This window comes from Rhipicephalus microplus, chromosome 1 (assembly GCF_043290135.1).
Source record: "Rhipicephalus microplus isolate Deutch F79 chromosome 1, USDA_Rmic, whole genome shotgun sequence".
NCBI classification, from domain to species: Eukaryota; Metazoa; Arthropoda; class Arachnida; order Ixodida; family Ixodidae; genus Rhipicephalus; species Rhipicephalus microplus.
The window spans coordinates 103,653,793-103,675,424 of NC_134700.1; the positions used below are offsets into that span (position 1 = coordinate 103,653,793).

Below are 21,632 nucleotides of genomic sequence, written 5' to 3' on the forward strand. Positions count from 1 at the left end.
GATGTCATCTTTAACATACGTCGGGTCGCACTCTTTCGATGCAAGCAGCGATTTCAATTTGGAAAGTAAGAAAAGAAGAGGGCAAAAAACGCTTGTATCGCACGTTCCTGCGCTTCATGGTAAAGAAAGCTCTGGTAGTAAATATTTAATAGGTGCCTGAAACCAATGCAATCCTGCGAATTAGAATGCCACGAGCACACATACTTGCCCTCGTGATCGCTCTCCTCCTCCCCGCCTCCGGTGAGCCGTCGCACTTTAGGAAAACACGCCCGCTGAGTTGCAAAGCGGTATAACTTACTTTAACACGTTTGCCTGACCCTCTCTGAATCGAGGCACCGAGCCACTCGGGCGACCATGGCCGAGTGAACTTGAGGAAGCGCGCGTTTCATGTTCTAGAGAGAGGGAAGAGGAGTCCATTCCCCGGCGGGCGAAAGGGCGCCAAACTGGACCACGCTGCTGCATCTCAAACATCGCGAGGAGCGGGGGTCTTCGGGGCGATGGCACCACGTCGTCTCCTGTAAAGTGCGCGCGCATGCTTTGCCCACGGGGCGAGGTGAGTGGCGGTCACGACGATGCCGGCGCGCCGCCCGCGCGGCTTCCGCATCAGCTGTCGACAGCGGGGAAAGGAGGGTGGACCGGATCCGTGAGGTAATGCAAGAGCCGGCCCCGAACGAGCATCTCGAGCGCACTGCGGATCGTTCGCAGGGCCGCGTGATATCACCGCGACCCACGAGGGAGCGAGTGCCCTTGAGCGTGAAATAACAAACAAATCGAGCAACGAAATGAAGCGAAATGAAAAAGAAAACATAAGGAGTAGCCGTATCGGGAACTATGACGCAATGAAAAAGAGTAAGAAATGTGGAGAGAAGAGGGACAACCCCCAACTCCCTCCCCCTGATGGGACGGACCCGCTTTGGGCATCGCCGGCACTATAGAGTCACTCCCACGAAAGACCGACTGACAGAAAGAGGAACAGAGCTGCTGCTGCTGCACATCGACATCCCAAAGGACCCGGTCAGCCAGGTGTGCCCAAGTCACATAACCTAGCGCGGCAACTTCTACCCCGGTCGCCTTCAGCTGCCAGGCTCGATAAGCAATTGAAGCGGGATTTCGAGTGAAAGATACAATTGGTAGGTACCTATATGATGATTACGCCTTTTTAATGCCTCTTTGCGATTAAGGATTCCAACTAATACCCCCCCACGCCCCCCCCCAACGAAAATTCACAATTTCAAGCACCAATAACTCATCTTCATTTCTGAGGAGCTGTTGAGTAACGCTCAGATGTTGCGCACAATAGATTAATAATTCGTCTATAACATCAAATATTCATTCAGAAATCATTGATGTCGAAAAAGTTTTTTTTTTTCAACTATGGGTAATAGACATGTTTTCGTTGGTTTCTTTTTTCATTTTATCTTAAGTATTGGTCTTCACGACACATTTTACAGAACGTTCTATTGGCAGCCCCGCCACGGTGGTCTAGTGGCTAAGGTACTCGGCTGCTGACCCGCAGGTTGCGGGTTCACATCCCGGCTGCGGCGGCTGCATTTCCGATGGAGACGGAAATGTTGTAGGCCCGTGTGCTCAGATTTGGGTGCACGTTAAAGAACCCCAGGTGGTCGAAATTTCCGGAGCCCTCCTTTACGGCGTCTCTCAATAATATGGTGGTTTCGGGACGTTAAACCCCACAAATCAATCAATCAATCAACGTTCTATTGGCAGTGGGATTTTGAATGACAATAATTGAGATGGAAGAATTGTGTAGCATGAAAAGATTATTAAGGCGAGTCCTCTAACATTTTCCGTGTTACTTTATAAAGATTTCACTACTGCTTGACCTTACACGTACTTGTTGAGGTACGTAGGAGTTGCACCTCAAGAAGGTTTCAAGCTCCGCACACTTTCCGATATCATGTAGCGCTCTTACCTTTTTGAAATCAAAAACAAAAAGAAAACACGTTGGTTTAGACAAAATTACTTTTTCTTGTTTATGCGACCACCTATAACTTTTTTTATTTTAAAGTTTCAGAATCTCAACAACTCACATAATAATTGTGAAAGTTTATTGACCCAATACCACCGTATGACTGTGAGAGACGCCGTAGTGGAGGGGGAAATTTCGACCATCTGGGGTTCTTTAACGTTTACCTAAATCTAAGCACATGGGCCTCAAACATTTTCGGCCCCATTAAAAATGCAGCAGCCGTGGCCGCGATTCCATCCGACCTGCGGGACAACAGACGAGTGCCTTAGCCACTGGATCAGTGTGACGGATTCAACTCCCAATATTAGGAAAGCTATTAATCAGATCACGTTTCCAAATGGGGAAATTGTATGTTGTACACTAAAATAGATACCGCAACTTTGTATTGAAATTCTCTTACGAAGCCAGGTGACATATCAAATTGGCCCGTTGCATCAAGATATGCCCAAATGTCGGAACAACCTAGCTTTCTCATTTGCATTTTGCAATACACCACGACTGCCCAACATACCTACAAGCAACAAATTAACGGTGGAATGCCGAGTGAGGCAGACTGTCCAACAGAGTCCTTGCTAAGACTGACCGCTTGGAAGAACCGGGGCAATGTTTGTGGTATAGAGTTTCCTAATGATACACTAGAGGCAACTCTGGCGACAATTTCAAGGGGAGCTGCAATGCATGGCGCTTCAGCTAGCATGAGAATGATGGGTAGTACGCAAAATTCTCTAATCTTCGTTCTTCCGTATCCGTAGTAATTCGTGTGGTCTGGAGCCGCTATGTCGCCACAAGAAATTCAGGCGTTGCGCAGCAGTTCCCCAACACCACCTTAGCCTTTTGGAGTCACTTGTTCAAATCAGCTGAAGAGGTTCAGGATTGCATATAATTTTAATGAAACAAAACGCTAAAAAGCAACTATAGGTCAAGCCAAAAGTGCATTTGAAGCCACATGCACAGAGATAACGCAAATATGTGTACTGCCCATCATTCCGATGGTGGCCGAAGGATCCTAGCCCCACAGTTCCTTCCCTCTAGAAAATTTTGGGAAACTATATGATTCAGGGGGAACACGTCAATGGCCGTTTCAAGGAACAAGAACAAAAATTGCAAAAAGCTGTATGTCAAGTACGTACGTGTGCATAAGCGCACATGATGTGTGGTCTGGTTTAAGGGTGACGATTTTGCGGTACAGGAGCATCGAAACACCTGCGCGCAACAGCTTTAAAAGTTCCTCATTAAAAAGTTATTACAAGCGCATTAGCGCACTTTGTCATGCTCTCTTTCATGCTGAATTAAATCTTCTGAATTCGGCTATTGGGTCTATTGAAAATTCTAATGATGGTGATGGCAAATTCAGTACCCCAATATATATTAATTTCAGGCACTCTTTAGCAAGTAAGGTGCTACAGCTATGAACACATTTCAAAATAAACTTCGGGTCCAAATGCGGTGAATGATGCCATTTGGCGGCGTGTTGGGCATGCCCCTATAGTGGCTTTGACGGTAAATTGCTGGAGAACGAGCCTAGCTAAATATTTTTTTCGTCATGTGGAACGTTTTCATGCCAAACAATATTCCTAATAAAGCAAACGATGGTATAAAAACTAAATGAACTCGGCTTCGGGTAACTTGTTCATTTTCAAGCAGCTTCTGCCAAGGCTATACGTTCTCTCGCCGTGAAGTGAATCCAACTAACCAACTCGCTGGCATGTGCGCTTTATTACTACGCGTTCCGTTGTGACAGCATACGAATGACACTAGCTGCCAAGTTTAGAAGCTCGAAGTGCACTTAGATTGGCGCGTTTCTGGGAGAGCTATTAAGCTTGATACTCGTATCCGAATAAGCTTCTATTTGAGAAGACGATGAAAAAAAATGGCAGCATATCCACGGAGTGAATGATGGAGAGTGGGGCGAAGCATTCGTCCATCCATTCGTTCTTGCTTTCGTCCATCCTTGCGTCCGTCTGTGTGACCATCCATGCGTCCATCCACCCGTTCGTGCGTGCGTCTGTTCGTGCGTTCGTCTATGCATCCTCCCCTGCGTCCGTTAATGCGTCCATCCATGCATCTGTCTGTGTGTCCGTTCGTCTATCTATTCAACACTCCAAGTACCACAATCTCGCATCATTTCATCGTAGATTCACTATATAGAAGCACCGTCATTCAGCGGACATTCTAAGGACTAAGTGAGAGGTGGCTCACGCACTTCGAGAGGTGGCTCACGCACTTCGAGTCTACTTCCCACCTTTAGCCCCCTCGAGTTTATGGTATATACTAGTTCACAGTATTCATACCACTGCGGCCCAATGCTCGCTCAACCTTTCTAAAACCTTTTCCTGTCAGATAGTGCTCAATGTACATGCAAAATGGCTGCTAATGGGAATTGAGAGACAGGAGAATTCGGCTTTTACTTTCTTACGGCTTGCGCTTCGTATCTACTTCCCACCTTTAACCACCTCGAGTTCATTCATGGTATATACTAGTTCATTGTATTCATGGCGCTACAGCTCAACGCTCGCTAAACCTCTCTAAAACTAAGGAGGTTACACACAGCGAGTAAAACGTAGCAACCCTTTCTTGTCAGATAGTGCTCAATGTACATGCCAATGGCTGCTAATGGGGATCGCAGTGTGCACATTAACTAAAAGCCTAATACTCTTGTCTCTCATTCTCTATTAGCAGCCATTGGTATGTACATTAGGCACTATTTTTTATTGTTCAACAACGCACAGAAGAATCTCTCGCCGGCACCACCTTAGAGGTCAAAATGTTATTCTCGTGACAGACTACAATGGCTACGAGGGATGAACAGGTGCCGCTATAGGGAGCTTCGCCCCTAAAAAACTGGCATGTAATGAAGTAGTGGGTCATGCAAAGCTCGGCAAACACATCGTCAGTGGGGTTGAGAGCAGGGCTAGTTGGTGAGACATCATTTAACCATATGATGTAGTAGCGCAAATTTGTCCTCTTCGTCCCCGTCAAATTTGCGCTACTACACCATATGGTTAAATGACATCGTCAGTGCTAAGCACGAAACGCTCGACCCGGACGTTGTCGCTGATTTCGCTGGCTAGGCCTACGCTCCTACCTGGTCTCGAATAACAGTTCTGACAGTCTCTGTTCTTTAATATATATGGTGGACTTGGCTGGGTCTCCTTGTAATCCTGGAGTTGCGAAGCCGGACTCGACCTGCTGCCATGACCACTGCATCTGCCACAAGCCTTCCACCTATGGTTTCCCAGGCCATCGTGTGCTCCGGAGCGGTCCGTCAGCGGGATCCTCCCATATTCAGCGGCACTGACGATCACGACGTCGTCGACTGGCTGGCTACTTACGAACTCGTGAGTGCCTTGAACAAATAGGACGAAGCCACGAGACTTGCCACTGTCGGCATTTACCTCAGTGGCATTGCGCACTTGCGGCTTCGGAACCATGCATGCGAGCGACGTTCCAACCTGGACCGCATTCAAGGCAAAGTTTAGCGAAGTCTTCGGTCGTCCTGCTGTGCGCAAACTTCGTGCGGAGCAGCGCCTTCAGTCGAGATCTCAACTACCTCGTGAGAATTTCACCAGTTACATAGAGGACCTCATCGACTTGTGCAAACGCATCGATGCGAACATGACAGAGGTGGACCGCATCAAGCATATTTTTAAGGAAATCGACGAGAACTCATTCCATATCTTCACGGATTTACGAACGGAGATTTCGGCCCATTCATCATCATTTACTCCGTGGATATGCTGTTTTTTCCCTTGGTTACCTCTGTAGCGACCAGCCGCCATTGTCTCGCCACCCTTCAGTTAATTGTTTTAAATACGATGCATTTCTTAGCGAACTTCGGCGACTTTGAGCGTATCTATCTATCTATCTATCTATCTATCTATCTATCTATCTATCTATGTATGTATCTATGTATCTATCTATCTATCTATCTATCTATCTATCTATGTATCTATGTATCTATCTATTTATCTATCGATCCACCTACGACTTTCAGCTCTCCTGGCCATTTATAACGGTATCAATACCAAACTTGGTATGGCATAACATGACTGAACAAAGAACATATTTCACTAGTCATAACATCAAAATCATGATATGTATGTCATAAATGTCATGATTTACATTTAATGGTCCTGCAGCTCTTGCAGTTGTTTCTTTCACATGGAATGTTGCAAAACTGGTATGGTATGGGACGATTGCATGGCGAACGCAAGCGACAGACCCTAACGTGAAAATCATGACATGCATGTCATGTAACAAGACTACATGCCACGCTCATAATGCGATCGTGGCCGCTTCGCTAGCGTCGCATATACCAAATTTGGTATTGCAGTACGTGAATGAATGACAAAGGTATGTGACGGGTGCAAACATGATAATCATGAGATGCGTGTCACGTAACAACATAACTACATGCCATGCTCATGATGCGCTGGTAGCCGTTTCGCAAGCTTCACTTATACCAAATTCAGTAATAAGGGACAAGAATGGATTACAACGGTATGATACTGGTGCAAACATGATGAACATGAAATGCGTGTCATGAACAAAATGACTACATGCTACACTGATGATGCGCTCACGGCCGTTTCGCTAGCTTGACATGTACGAAACTCAGTATTACGTGATGCGAACGGACGACATAGGTAAATGACACATCCAAACATGATAATCACGACATGTGTGTCATGTAACAACATGACTGTATGCCACACTGATGATGCACTCACGGCCGTGGCGCTAGCTTCACATATGCCAAATTGGGTATTACTTTATGCAAATGAAAGACGAAAATGTGGGACTGGTGCAAACATGATAATCATGAGATGCGTGTCATGTGAGAACATGACTATATGCCACAGTCATGGCGTCAATACGTTTTGACGTGACGTGTTGCACGTGCTCGCCGGCGCTCATTTAGTCGCGTGACGCTCGCGTTGCCACCCCAGGCACCGTTAGGAAATTCTATGAGGCACAGGTCCGACCATATACTCGCATACGCACGCAGCGCTGCGTTGCTTTGACGCATGCACGTTTCAGCGCGTCCGGCGTCCCTCTGTCACGAGAAGAGGAAGACGCAGTGTTGTCTCGGTAACGCATTAGCGCGAAATGCAGCGTGTCACAATTCGCGCCAGTTGCCATCGGGCCGCGCCGACGAACGCTGGTGCCGCCTGGCGTCAGACTATAGAATGCTCGCGTTTTGCTAACTTAGCGTCGCTGTGCCCAGCGTGCGTGCACCACAACGCTACATTAGAGTAAATTGGGCCCTTCCTGATGCGCTCGCGTCCGTTTTGCTAGCTCCACATATAGCAAATTTTGTGCTACGTTCGCGCCAGTTGCCATCGGGCCGCGCCGACGAACGCTGGTGCCGCCTGGCGTCAGACTATAGAATGCTCGCGTTTTGCTAACTTAGCGTCGCTGTGCCCAGCGTGCGTGCACCACAACGCTACATTAGAGTAAATTGGGCCCTTCCTGATGCGCTCGCGTCCGTTTTGCTAGCTCCACATATAGCAAATTTTGTGCTACGTGACATTAATCCATGATGAAATATATGACTTGTGCAAACACCATAATTCTGACACGCATGTCATGTAAGAACATGTCAACATTCCACGCTCATAGTGTGCTCTTGCCCCGCCGCGGTGGTCTAGTGGCTAAGGCACTCGGCTGCTGACCCGCAGGTCGCGGGATCAAATTCCGGCTGCGGCGGCTGCATTTCCGATGGAGGCGGAAATGTTGTAGGCCCGTGTGCTCAGATTTGGGTGCACGTTAAAGAACCTCAGGTGGTGGAAATTTCATGAGCCCTCCACTACGGCGTCTCTCATAATCATATGGTGGTTTTGGGACGTTTAACCCCACATATCAATCAACCAATCATAGTATGCTCGCGGCTGTTTCACTAGCTCCACATATACTAAATTAGGTATCACGTGACGTGCATAGATAACGAAGGTAAATGGCACATCCAAACATGATAATATTGACACAAATCATGTATGGCTCCATTCACCTCCACCTCGTAACGTTGTGCTGATTTTAAAGGGACATAGCAATTTTTCTTATTCGTGCTTCGCATATCACTGATGCTCACTGTACGTGGGATCTGCCAATTTTTTTATCCATGTCGCCATCAGCGACTCAAACGCATACTCGAAAAAGTGCTTGTCTAAGCTGTGATACGTATTGACACTGACGTGATACTTGTGTTCCCTGCAAGCTTCCGTATACCGCATTGCGCGCCGTCTCTCCTCCTCCACTTTTTTGCAACAGTGTCTCCCGTGTCTATACACAAGGTCAACTTAGCCCCGAAACTGTGTGCGCGAAAATTAGTAAGTCAGCACGGCACAGTGTCGTACGTGATGAATTTTGGGCCCTCCCCCTTCACAAAAAAAATAGAGAGAAAAGCAACTTGAGAAGTCAGCCGAAGCAGGAGAGTCCACGTAACTTTTGCTACAAGGAGGACATTGGTGAGCCCAGGCGACCACATTAAGTTCTCCACATCTCATCCAAGCTTGCGACACGCTCTGGACAAGCGCGAGTGCTGACGAGCAGTTCGGCACAGTGCTCCGTATTCGATGCGAAGACACAAGTGGCCCGAGTGGTGGTGCACTGTTCCAACTAATACTAGGAGATTTAGAAGGATTTGTTCGCACAAACCAAATTTTAGTTTTCATAATATTCATGACAACTCTAAACGCATGGCAAAACTGATTTGCCTTCTTGAACACTGCTTTTGTCAGCATAGAGATACGCCATATCACAGTTTAAATTGAGATATTTAATTTTGCACAATAAGAAAATATCACCATTCGTTTAAGCGTGCTGAACATGCAATTATTAGGTAACGGGAGCACAGCCCCTACGGGAATCAGCGCTATGGTTGATTACTTCAGGAAACGTGTCGCCAAGCTACCATCCCTCGAACTTGGTGACGTGTTTTCCGTACTTTTCTCATTCTTAATGCATGTGATTGCATCATCTCTATGGGGCGTTCATTCATACCTCAATAAAGCTATAAAGATGCTTTTTACAAGAAACCACGAATTACAAGAAATATATTGAACCGCCCTGCCACTCCAGAAGTGAGAATGGGCTAAGTTTTGTTTTCATTCCACGTTAGTGAAAGGAATGGAATTCCAGTAAGTTCAGATTCTCCGGAATTGAATTGGAGTGTAATGGGTCTTTTCCGGGTAGGTAGCCTGCGCATGAACACCGGCCTCCAGCAGGCACACGCACGGCATGCGCCATGAGTTTTGGTGGCCAAAACGTGATGACACTCGCGGACCCAGGGAGATCTGGCGGCGCAAGCATGCAAATGCTTTTCCCGAAAGGAAGCGTGAACGTAGGCCTCATAGATTGCCTACCGGCATGTAGAGGGCAATTTCAGAGTCCAAGAGCCACCGGTTTCGATTTCGGTAATCTCCACTTCTGGCGCTGTTCGGATTAGGAAAAGGCCCGTTGAGGCGCCCATTTCACAACACTGGCGTGTACCAACAAGCCTGCATTAGGACATCGAAGGAGACTAGCCCACAAGAGGGCTTAACCTCATCAGTTATACAGTTTTGAAAACGAATACGCTTGTGGAAACGTCAGCCCCACCGAGCCTTCACGTTCCAAAATTTTTTAGGAGCAAAGCTCCTCGGGCCCGGACCCCGCCGTCGCCGTCGCCGAAGTTGAAGCTCCCCGCAGCATCACCACTCGCACCTCTCTCCAATCTGTTTTTTCCTAACTTTTTCTTAATCTCTACCCTCTCTCCAGGGCTAGCTCACGCTGCGCTGCGAGCGCCGCACACTCACGTGCTCAGTTGTTCCCGCCACCGAGCAGTTATGTTTCGTATATTACTACGCCGAAGAATTTCCATTCAGAGACATGAAAATTCCCTATTTCAGTGATGTTTCCCTGCAACCACCGACGGAATTCTCAGCATATTTCCCTGCTGAACAGTACTAATTTCCACCCTTATCCACGCGCACGCATACTCTAAATACACCTGTCTCACGTATTGGTGAATTTTGAATTCATGACTAGCCCCTTCACTGCCACAAGACAAAAGAATGACTTTACTAATTCATATACTGTTAGTACACTGCACATTGTGGCTTAATATTTAAATACTAATATTTAACTATAACCGCTGCGCGTAAATATCATATTAATTTCAAAGGCTATATTTGAGTGGTGCATGCGCTAGAATCGCTTACAGCAGATGAAGGCTCACTATGACCGCTAATTATCCATCATCATAGAAGAGTTTAATCATTCCTGAGATTCCCTGCAATATCACGAAGATTCCCTTTTTTCCTTTGGCTCCAAAATGCACGCGCAAATTCCCTGAAAAAGGGAAAATTACCTGAGTGAAACATCACTGCCACCGAGTGCCTCAAACGCTCTCTACACCTTACCGCCTTCATGAAATGCTCGGTCTCTGAAAGGGACGAGATGGCTGACGCAAGAACTGGTGGCGCTGCAGTTCCATTTTTCAACATGCCTCACGCGTTCGCAAATCACTCACCTAGTACAAAGGAAGTGAGCCGGGAGAAACACACGACGTGTCACGCTTTTCAGCTCTCGGTGACATGTGCGTCGCCTCCTCGATTAGCTTCGACAACGCACCATTGAGAGCAACCATGCGCTGCCATATCCGATCCCGCGGGACACAGAAAGCGAAGCCGAAAAATTGGCCTCGTATTCGCATGTAATATGCTAATGACGTCGAAAGACGATAGTCTTGCGTGTGGAGAGAGTAAACAAGATATTTATTTGATGTTCTGCGCAAGAAAATCAGTGCATGGTATTCCGGAGGCGCTGCGTGAGAGTGCCTCGAGCGTGCAGCGGAGGTGAACGAGCGCACCAAGTCACGTCACACGTGAGATATAAGCGCCATCTGGCAGTGTTTTTAAAAAACAAGGGTGTGCGCGCCCATCTCAGAGGTGATAAGGTGTAGAACGCAAGGCGACGGGTAGGTGCCACCTCCATCTCGTTTTAGCAAAGCGTTGGAAACACTCGTCTTTCCGTGCAAGTGTTGCATGGTCAGTGCACCGTGACAGCGCTACGGTCCTTAATATTACTAATGTATGCCTTTTCTAGTAAAAGGCTCACATACAGAATATATCCGTATTGTTATGGTGCCCCAGACATGCGCAAGAATTGCTTTTAATTGGAAATTGCACAAGCATGAACGCTCAACCTTGAGCAACATAGGTGGGCGCTGCGGATGAGGTAAGCCGTTTCAAGTACCCGATGCCGTTATGAGTAGACAAACAAACAAACGTACAGACAGACAGGCAAAAATTTTTGCGTCGAAAGCCCTCAAGAAAGACTATCGTCTCTAATAAGCAGCAGTGCAGTAAGCTCACGCGTTAGCCATGTGTGCCGGCTCCAGAGCGAGAGCAGAACTGCGAAACTGTACTGGTTCTAAAAACGTCGCCCCACAATACCACCTTCATAAAAGCCAGCAGCAATATCAGGCGCTTAGTTGTTTGCGTCCTATTTCTGAGGAGCTTCGTTCATCGGCTGTATTCGTACTCGAACCAATTGCTAGTTTTGATCCTCCATTCGTGGTTTTGATTTGTGCAAAGGTATGGTAAGTAGCAGGGAACATAGTCAGATTATATGGTGAATGATCAAACACTTGCCACTGTAGTTGCAAGCACCACTGTAGCTGCAATATGTCATCATTTATTGCCGTGTAAAAGGGCGATGTCTGAAGAAAATATTTCTTTTGACTTGCTCTTTCAATTTCTCTTTCATTTTTCACAGTGTAGGGTAGCATAGCAGCTTTTTCTAGGCTTGTTTTTTCTTCCTCTCCTTTCTCTGTGGTTCTTTCCTTTCTCCTCCTCACTTGTTTTGCATTGCCTTTGGCAGACATTCAAGAGTCACGCTCTACAAGCCGGCAGGGATGATCGTGCCAGACATGTTAGATAAATTCCACCAAAGGAACGTCACTTCTTTCCTCAGAACGCCGTATCAGTGCACTTCTTCCGAGGAAAAGTTCACTCGAAGTTCCTTAGTTTCAGTGAATCACAATGTTCCCGTTGTTTGTACTGCGGTCCTGTTTCTTCATTTTCAAAACAGATACACCTTTCGTCCCGTGTGACCATTTTGTTCAAATATCTCCTTTTTCATCGCGGTAGAGCTGGTAATCGTTAAGGCAGCAGCCACTCGCGGGGCGTTTTGATGGCCGGTCTGCCTTCTGTGTACTCACCTCCCATAGAGTTTAAGCTGCCAAAGTGTCTCACTCACGATGGTATGAGAGCTGACCACAAAATTTCTGTAAATGCATCATGTGTCGGTTAATCACTCGGCACATGATATGTGACGCGACAATTTACACACATAACCTGATGCCCTCTCTGAACTAGATTGTCAGTTGACGTCATAGGTGTGCGCAGGATTCTCCTTGAGGGAGGGCGAAGGTTCGTTGCAGCGCCCTCAAGTCTGCTAGCTCAATGTATGGAGCCGGCTTCGCTTCTTCCGCCCGCTGCCACTGCCCCGTGACACTCTCTTCCATATCTGTTCAACTGCATCATAAGCAATGTCCGTCCTGCTTTAGACTCCCTTCAGCACTGCCCCACCTTCATCTCAATAACGAAAGTTAAGCCATGCTCATTACCCCTTCTCGATGAATTTTGGCACCACTGTGACTTTCAGCATGCAAGAATCAAATTACAGCATGTACTTCACACTTGGCGACGAAGCTTGTTATACGAGGTGTGTTTACATACCTGCTTCACACACGAACTGAGAACTGTGACATGTTGCGTCAGGATACGTACTGGGAATAATTCGCAACATATGTGTATGCTGCGTCATATTACTGGTCCTTATTCGGTGGTCATTCAGACAATGAAAAAAAAAGTTCGCAGTAGTGGTCCCAAGTCTGAAGGCAATGCGGAGCTGGGTGGCCTTCTATGTTCTCAGTTTCCTGTATTCTTTTTATATGTGCTTTGTTTTTTCTGTGTGTATTTCCGTTTTCTTATGTTGTCCATTTAAATCTCTGGCTTTTTTATTTTTTGCATGCTTCCTTTCTTTTCTATCTTCATTCGCTGTTGCGCCTGCGTTACGCTAGGCGCCGACCGCATGCGAGAGCCCAGACCGCTAAAGTGCTCCACGTATATCATCGTTGAGCGGCTCGAAAAAGCTGACGAAGAAAACTTGTCCCTCACGCGAGCCCGTGCTCAATACGCGGCAGATGGCTGTTCAATGCGTGGATTTGGCTGCGTTACGGCAAGAGATGGCAGCATTCGACAGCATGTGGCATCTCGGGCCCCTAAACAGGGGTGGATTATAGAGGGTTCGAAGAGTTCAAATGAACCGGGCCTTCCGGTTTTTAGCCCCCTCCCTCAAGGACCAGAAAAAATAGCCGACTCCATTGTTTTTCTCGAAAAAGTTTATTCGTCTTGCTGGATTCCCCTGATATAAACAACGCTATAGGTTAACAAGAATGGAAGAAACACACACGGTGTTTGGACTCACTTGTAAATGTCGAGCGTATTCCTTGTTTTCGCCTTAACTGCTCGCACAGTTTAGTCTTCTTTCAAATGATCCAACGGACCAGACGAATCTTAATGCTGTCCATGTGTCTTCGTCTCCTTATATAGTTAATTATTACGGTGACAATTACTCGACGTCCTCCGCAAGAAAGCAAACGCCCTAATGTTATTAAGCTCTCTGAAGAGGCTTAGAATAACTGCGGCTGATGTTATTTGCAGGTAAATTTAAAAAACGTTACGTCTCAAGCATGGCCAGATGACAAAGCGGGAGAGAATTGAAGAGAAGTGAGGGGACCCCCCCTTTTTTTTTTTTGAACTGGGCCCTCCACACTGTTAACCTAAAGCACACGGCCCCTTACAAAACAATTAGCATAGCTATAAGTTGGCTAAGTTGAAGACGGTTCACGACTTAATGTTGAACTGTGGTTAACGAGACGGGCTGACACACCTGTCTTGGAGCCCTTGCTTCCTCCCGTCGCGTCCACCGCAGTGCAACAAGAAATCTTAAAGAGATAACAAAAGAACTTTTCTTCCGTGTTGCTGTTTTCGAACACAAGCTTTGAAACTCATTATGAACTAAATAAGTACTATTTAAAAACAGCCTTCTTTTTTCTGCTATCCTCCCCCTCCCCTATGGCAGCGATCCTACTTGGACGATGTTTAATCGCTTCAGGCCTTCGTTAACTCTTCAGTACCTTGTATTGACTTCACAACACATGTTGGTTTTCCACTTGATGCTTCCCTAGCACCAGTTAAACTTAATCTTGAAGAAACTAAGTATGCATTATCAGACTGTTAAACAACCGTGCATTTTATCTTTGTTTAGTCTTCCACAAAAATGAAGCTGTACTCGTTGCATTGAATGGTGGAACAATATAAATTGTATGTATTTAAAAATAGTTTCAACTTAGACAACTCTAGTCTGGAGCTAACATAATATTTTTTATTTTTTATTTTTTTTATCAGATCGAGGCCGGTGACGTGCACAAGGAAGCCACGATGCGACTGAACCTCACAGTGGCGATCCTATCGGCAGCGCTGTGCAGCTGCCTGTTGGCGGGTGCTTCGCCGGCTGTGACACGGCGCCAGCCAAACCAGCCCGCGCACGAGACCCTGTGGCAGAGCTTTACGCGATACTCGCCCATCGCGCTCGCCGTCTCCCTCATGGCACTGCCTCTGCTGCCTTTGGTGTTCACGGGACCAGCCACGCTGGCAGGCACCGAGCATGCCATCAACGCACTCAACATCAACCCGGGTTTGTATTCCTGTTGTGTTCACTTCAGTACTCGCCGTGATTCAAATCACAATAGTCAAATTCATTGTAGGTATCACTGTGCCATATACTTCTGCTGCTGTTCATCGAGGATAGGACATGACGGTGTTGGCAAGCCGCAGTGAATGGCTACGCGCTAAGCCATGGTGACCACTATGGATTAATCAGTATGCGCAATGTTGTTTCGAGCCAAAAGGCGTTTGTTGAGAACGCTCAGTGACAGAGTACTGAATGGGGTGAGGCTACGGAAACTGCAAGAAAGTTCTCGTCGTCTTCTTTTCCGACAGCTCCTGTTTTTTGTTCTAGAGGCACCGTTACACTTCTCCTCGCGCAGACGAAGCCCGCCGGGCGAGTCAGCTGTCCTCTCTTGGTGTACGCGCTTTTAGCCGGATGACGGTGTTAACATCGGCCCTTGTGAAATGTCAGCCGCTGGGTGTGATCTGAGCAATCACATAGCTTACGTAACTCAAACGATCAATGATGACGTACGGGCTATCGTAGCCTGCTAAGGGCTTGGTGCATAGACTGCGTTCTCGTACTGAGCTCCACAACCACATGAAGTCACCAGGCACAAAAAATGCCGCGTCTTTCATCTTTTTTTAAATAACGAAGTCCATTTTTTACTGAAACTGAGACAAAGGCTGTTTCTTTTTTCGCTCCTGACCATATGTTCGAGCCCACTGCGACAAATTTTTGCCCATCAGCTCAGGTCACCAAAATACTTCAATTATATGCTTAGTTAGCTTTTTTAATGTAGATGTTTATATAACAATATATTTTGTTATTTTAATATAAATATTATTAAATAATATCTTGGTTATTATCTAGTTATACCACTATCAACTACATTCAAGAGTAACCTTTTAATTTCGAACTTTGAGATTAGGACATTTCATTTGAACTTGAATTATGTCGCAAAAGATGCCTCAATTGATGCAGCAACATTTTGGCGACAAAATCAACACCATTCTCGTGCCTCCGTTGGTGCTGCCCTTTGCTGCATGGCCGCAGAGGCAACGACTAGACTACACGAATGGTCCTTCCAGGCAAAAAGTGTGACACTCTCGACTTTCTTGTTCTTGGCATATGCTGCTCCTTGGATCATTGGCACCTACCCACTCTGGGGAATCGGCCATGAGTCGGGCTGATCACGCATGCTGAATTTATTATTACTATTTAGTAAGAGCTAAAATAATTTTGAGATGATTTTATTGTAACGTTATTTATGAATAATTGTAATTTTAAGTGGCATCTTCCAGAGACTGGAGATATTTTGAGTAGGAAGGCTGAAGAAAGAATTGTTAGTAGTTGATACACCTACCAAATCCATTCGAGTCACTTATAAACTTTTCGACAGCTTTGAAAATATTCCTGTCCGTGTGCCCCAGCGCAAAGGCCTCAAATAATAGCAGAACGGCCGACGTAACCGGTAGACCACATTGCCGCAATATAGTTTCGATACGTTTTCTGTGTAAGGAAAAACGTCTACAGCTCAACAAGAAGTGTTCGATAGTTTCTACTGAGGGTGTTAAGAAACTTCACTTTTTTTCTCATCTTGGCTAATTTCATGCTACGTCACTTCAGAAAACACCTTTTTGCAAAGAACTCACGAGTACAAAAATATCTCCATTTCAGTTGTCTCCTATTCCGAATATACTGTTCTGGAGCGAAAGAAGGGCCTGGTACTGTGGCGAGAAACATAAAAATAAACACATGCTCACTTGATAAGCAATGCGACAATGAAAAAGACAGAGCGGCAGGAAAACCACATCCGTGCGCGTCAAAAAGGTGTACATTCATTCTGCCCCTCGTGATTCTTTAATTTGGTGCAACCATATTCGGTCTTGGCCACAAAAGCCTTTTCAACGCTGTATCTAGCTTTTTAGGACAGTCTAAAAGAATTGAGTGGTAGGTATAGCTTAATTGAATTGTCTCACAGTTGTGTGAATTTCTATTCGGGCTCGTCAATTTCGTTATACTCTGGATTTTTTTGTAATCTTGCGTAATCTTGTGTATTTTTGTAATCTAAATTAGTGTTCTGTAATGACTACACCATTTAATTCCTACCCCTTCTCTAAGTAAGTGAATTAGTTTACTAAGCAAGGCACAGTCTGCTTCATGGCTTCTACGTGTGCCAAAATGTTGAGGAACCAACCAAACCTCGTGCATGCCACTACCGGCACCTTCGCTACTTCGAGAATTCAATCCATTTTGTTCGTTTCTCGAGCACTTAATTTCGAACCGAATTCTCGTTATGCAAAGCACAGAAATAAAAGCAGTTCAAACCTTTTCAAACTTTGTTTCGGAAGACACAACAGCAGAAACGACACGAGGTAATATACCGACAGCGTTGGCGGTGAATTCACCCGGCTGTGCAAAAGCGAGACACGTTGGGGCATGGTGACCCACTGCTGCTGCACCTTCTACTTCTATTTTTCGCGGCGATCGTAATTCAAACCACGTTCTCGATGAATGCGTCCTAGCTGAGGTCGTGAATTTTCGTTGTGCTACATGGGTCATTTGCACTTCGAGGCGATGCGAGCCACCACCGGTGCCTTTGCCACCATGTTAGATCAGCAGCCGACTGTTTACATCTCGTAGTTTTAGCCTGTGCAGCCGTGGTCATGCAGATCAAAGACGACCCGCTTTCGCGTCGCGAAAAAAATTGATATGAGACCGATTATCTTGCGTCAACCTCGCGGCGTGGTTTTCAGGCCACTTAGGTGACGAAGTGAGTAAATTTTCCGTGTTTCCAGTTTTCCTTATAGTGTATGAAAGTACATAGTTCCTCTGAATATGTTTTTCCTATATTTCCTAATGTTTCGTATATCTTTGTTTATCTCGTTAGAGTCATCTATGCTGTTATGACGTTGGTATAGCTGGCTCTAACGCAACCTACGTTCCCAATTTGCGACAAACATAAATAAAGAAATGTACAATTGCAGTCTTACCACTCGCATAGAAACAGTACCATGCACCATTGTTGATGTTGTACCTCTCCGGGTATCTGCAACTGAATGCAGGAATGCTGGTAAAGAGATCAGTGGAGGCGTCCCAGCTGTCTCCACCTAAACGAGCTTCTACAAGCTATCCACAAGCGAGCCTCTACAGCACCGCTCCTGCACTCATCTCCCTTATGGCGCGCTTCGACGAGGTTCTCCACAAGTACGATGTCACGGAGCCCGACTGCAGGCTGCGACTCGCATGTGAACTGCACCGAGACGGGCTCAGCCATCAGGCTGCGACCATCGCCGATCGGCTGTTGCGCCTTTTCGGGTGAGCGTGCTTGGCTAATGAGACAGCGTCAAAAGATAAGAGGAACGTTACGCAGTGTGAACTCTTTTTAACCGTGCCTAATATTAACGAGGTGAGTCTCTGGAACATATGCAGCTGTCACCTTCATGGACGGTTTACTTCGTTTGATTTTCATTTCAGTTTATTATGTATCACGCCTTCTATGCGTCTATAATGAGGCATCGTAACTTCGTGCTTCCACCTAATCGTTCTTAAGAAAACGTTTTCTTGACCCCTGTCAACATTGCGCTCTTTGATTTTCGTCTTTAAAACGCGCTAAACGTTCTGTACTGAAAACAGAAAAATGCTCTACTGGCACCATTTTACGGTACGCTTGCGTCTACATGCAATATTCATGCTGCTCTAAGCATCTTCTCTCTTATAGCATCGCCAATAACCGAGCAACTTCACAGTGAAATTTTCATTTCGCAGTGTGTGATGATTAGCTTGCATATAGTTCCGTAACCTAAGCACAGCTTTCTATGCATGAAACAAAGTGCAAGTGGGCTAGAGCTCTCTCAAAATCTACAGTGATTGCATCTCTTATTCTTTCGCACGGGCTATTTTTTGCAACACCTTCCGTTTTCATTGCACGAAGGTCTCCGACATTGGTGATGGCCTTTGGTGAGGCATCTCCTAATGGGGATAGAACAATCTCAGTGAGCTCCGCTTGTTCACGCAGACACAATCTGTCGCATGTCACTGCGGAACTTTACTCAAATGTGCCAAAAGATTATTGTAACTGTTTCTGTTATCATTTATGAACTTTCGCTAAGAGCCCTTTTTTATGTGCAGCAGTAAGGATTTATTCTGCGGCAAGTAATGCCTCAATGCGACCAACACTGCAGCTGTCATATGCAAATTGAAGATCACAATATGTACCGCTCAAGCGGAGAGATAACAAAGGCAATAAGAAGGTGAGCCAGAAGGGCAGCTGGCAAACACCTACTTGTATTTTGAAGTCTCTTTGTCCTAGTGAAATATAGTATAACCTTGACATTCCTTCTTTTCATTACGTCATAACAGAAAACCTTTGTTTTCTCTGAGTTTATGCTATTTTTGAGACTAAGCAAAAGTTTTACCTGCATCTCTTTAGCGCAGCTGGTCTCAAACTACCACTAGCGCGCCACAGTCAAGCAGTGTAATGCTGCTATTGTCGGGTATTTAGTGAGGAATGTTAAAGCAGGGTGGGGGAGGGGGCGGGTAGTAGGAGTTCGAAAAACAATTCAGCTGTAGTTGCTATGTGACTTTTCCCTATTTTATACAGTGGCCTGTCTTGAAAGGAATGTGTCCTAGAGACTCGAGAAATATAAAAATGCCGATCTTCAGAAGGACTAAAATGAACTATCATAGTTTTTGTTTTTTCGTTATATCTTAACACAGCCACCACATGACACATGAAGTTCCCCCGAAAATACGGGGCGAAGGCAGTCGTGTAGTAGCCGGACCACTAGCGAAAGTTACATAGGCTGGGTGTTTAAGACCCCTTCTTTACTTAAATCGTTACGCTGTAGTGTGGTTCACTTTACGGTGTATCTTTTGTAATAAACTCCTGCTGACAAAATGACGCAGTGTGGAACAGCGCATCGAGCGGTCCAGCTTTGGTCCTGGTGCAAAGACCATGGTCCGGGAACTCCTCAAGGCCGCACGCCACGGCCTCGGTAGAAAGGACTGCGCACAAATTTACTCCCGCTGCCCGTATGCCCCACGCGAGATGCTCAAGAGCCGACTGCAAGGATAGGCAATGCGACTGCGAGGAGCGCCCATCTACTCAGTATTGCATCTCGTTCACCAACATTGTCGTTACTCACCGACGTGTGAACAGGGCTTCTTTCCCTGCTTACTGGTTTGTGGCGGTAGTCAGCGCCCACTGTAGCCAGAGTTCGCTATACCATCACGTTTTTCAGCAGTTGTGACATTCTGCTCCTCACAATGAGGTCGTGGGTTCGATACATCATTGATTGATTGCAAAAGTGAACGTGTATCTATCGAGTGAAGTGCATGCCATAGAAAGTGCCCGGCTACCTGGATCATTCCACAACAAGTGTCTTATTCAAACATTATTCCTAAGCTCACCTCTTCAACCTACGTAGTCACACTTCATGCGCATTAAAGAGATTTTTTGTTAGGTTAGTGTATAGGCCATGACAGGCTCTATATACATGAAGATGATAGTGCACTAAAGTACCCAGTGGCGATACTTTGCTTGCTAGCGTACTCTAAATTGTAACCAGTATGGTGCCAAGCTCGTATATGTAGTGAACATTCATTATGATTGTGTAAACTATAATTTACGATGACTAACATATGATGTGTCATTGTGCCTGAGAATAGCCGCGTGGAAGTCACCTGAAAAGATGTTTGCTTAGGAGAAGGTGCAATTCGTAAGTATGTAGACGAAACCTGCCATACATTTGGTCAGTTAGAGTGCCTCTAGAGTTAAAAATATTTACAAGGAAAATATACTTTAAAATGCATATACACGCAATATCAGCTCTTCTGCATGTGCAATTTTAGTTTTTTTTCTTCTTTTTTGTAATGCCGGCAAGGTGACATTTTCTTCGGCATCATTACACTGTGACACATTGTGTGATTTCAAGGAGCCAGAAGCCCTCATATTATTATATTTAACATTGCAATCACGGCAATATGAACTTCTCGACTAAGTTCCTCAGAAAAGATAATTCGCAAAGTTCATACAACTGCATCTCAGAGTATAGCTTTTTGAACCCTGAGTGGAGTGACTTGTACAGTTATCACAAATTTGATTATTAACCGTCAAACCACTTCACTGTGCCATGGCTGAAGAATTATTTACTTCAGCAGTAGAGGAACCTTCAAAGCTCTTACCTTGAAGATTCTTGATCAGGTGCCTTAGGTATACTTTATACTTCGTGTGTATGCGTGTCTTGTGGCTAAACTTGTAAGAATGACCTTTCATAGGCAACGCTTACTTTCTTCATTAATATAATGTCAACACACCAAAATTTTCCTTTAACAGTCCAGAAGATTGAATCTCATTTTCATTATCATATCTTATGGGGGTTATGCGCAGGAACGCGTTATTTATTTGTGGCTTACCACTACTCTCTTTATCGGTGGGATTAAGGAAAATTTTCTATGAGGCCACATCTTCAGGCAAAGAAGAGTGCAAATGTATTGCTTTCGACTTTTTCAGGCTGGTTCCTGAAAGAAACACAAAGACATACATTTTGCCATATGCTTCCATATGTCAACACGTAGAGAGTTTTCACATACACAATTGCGTAATATTGCTTCATCATCATGTGTTCCGTTTGAGGCGCAAAGAATAAACGGACTTTTCATTCACAAGTCCTCGAGAATTGTCTTATTTCTGATTGAATGGTGCCCGTCTAAAGAGGAGTTCTCCAAGGACAAGTGACAGGCAAAGGTGATGTTCAACTGTTACATGGCCTAGTTTGTGCTTGGGATGTAATGCAAATTGCCACTCAACTGACGCATCAAGAGAGAAAATAAACAAAAACCCTACAACACGGGTGGCACATCCAACATTGCTTTTGCACCTGAAGGTATTTCAGGTGTGAAATAGAGGAAAAAGACTGCA

General features: G+C 45.5%; 1 protein-coding gene across 1 annotated transcript; it reads left to right on the top strand.

The window, feature by feature from the left end:
• The first annotated feature begins 499 nt into the window (after positions 1 to 499).
• Positions 500 to 21,379, top strand: LOC142768685 (uncharacterized). The gene is made up of 4 exons (XM_075870699.1): positions 500 to 1,130; positions 14,446 to 14,734; positions 17,776 to 18,028; positions 19,619 to 21,379. Exons 2-4 carry the CDS (start codon positions 14,479 to 14,481, stop codon positions 19,785 to 19,787), a joined length of 678 nt encoding a protein of 225 aa, XP_075726814.1. The 5' UTR covers positions 500 to 1,130; positions 14,446 to 14,478; the 3' UTR covers positions 19,788 to 21,379.
• Positions 21,380 to 21,632: the final 253 nt, after the last annotated feature.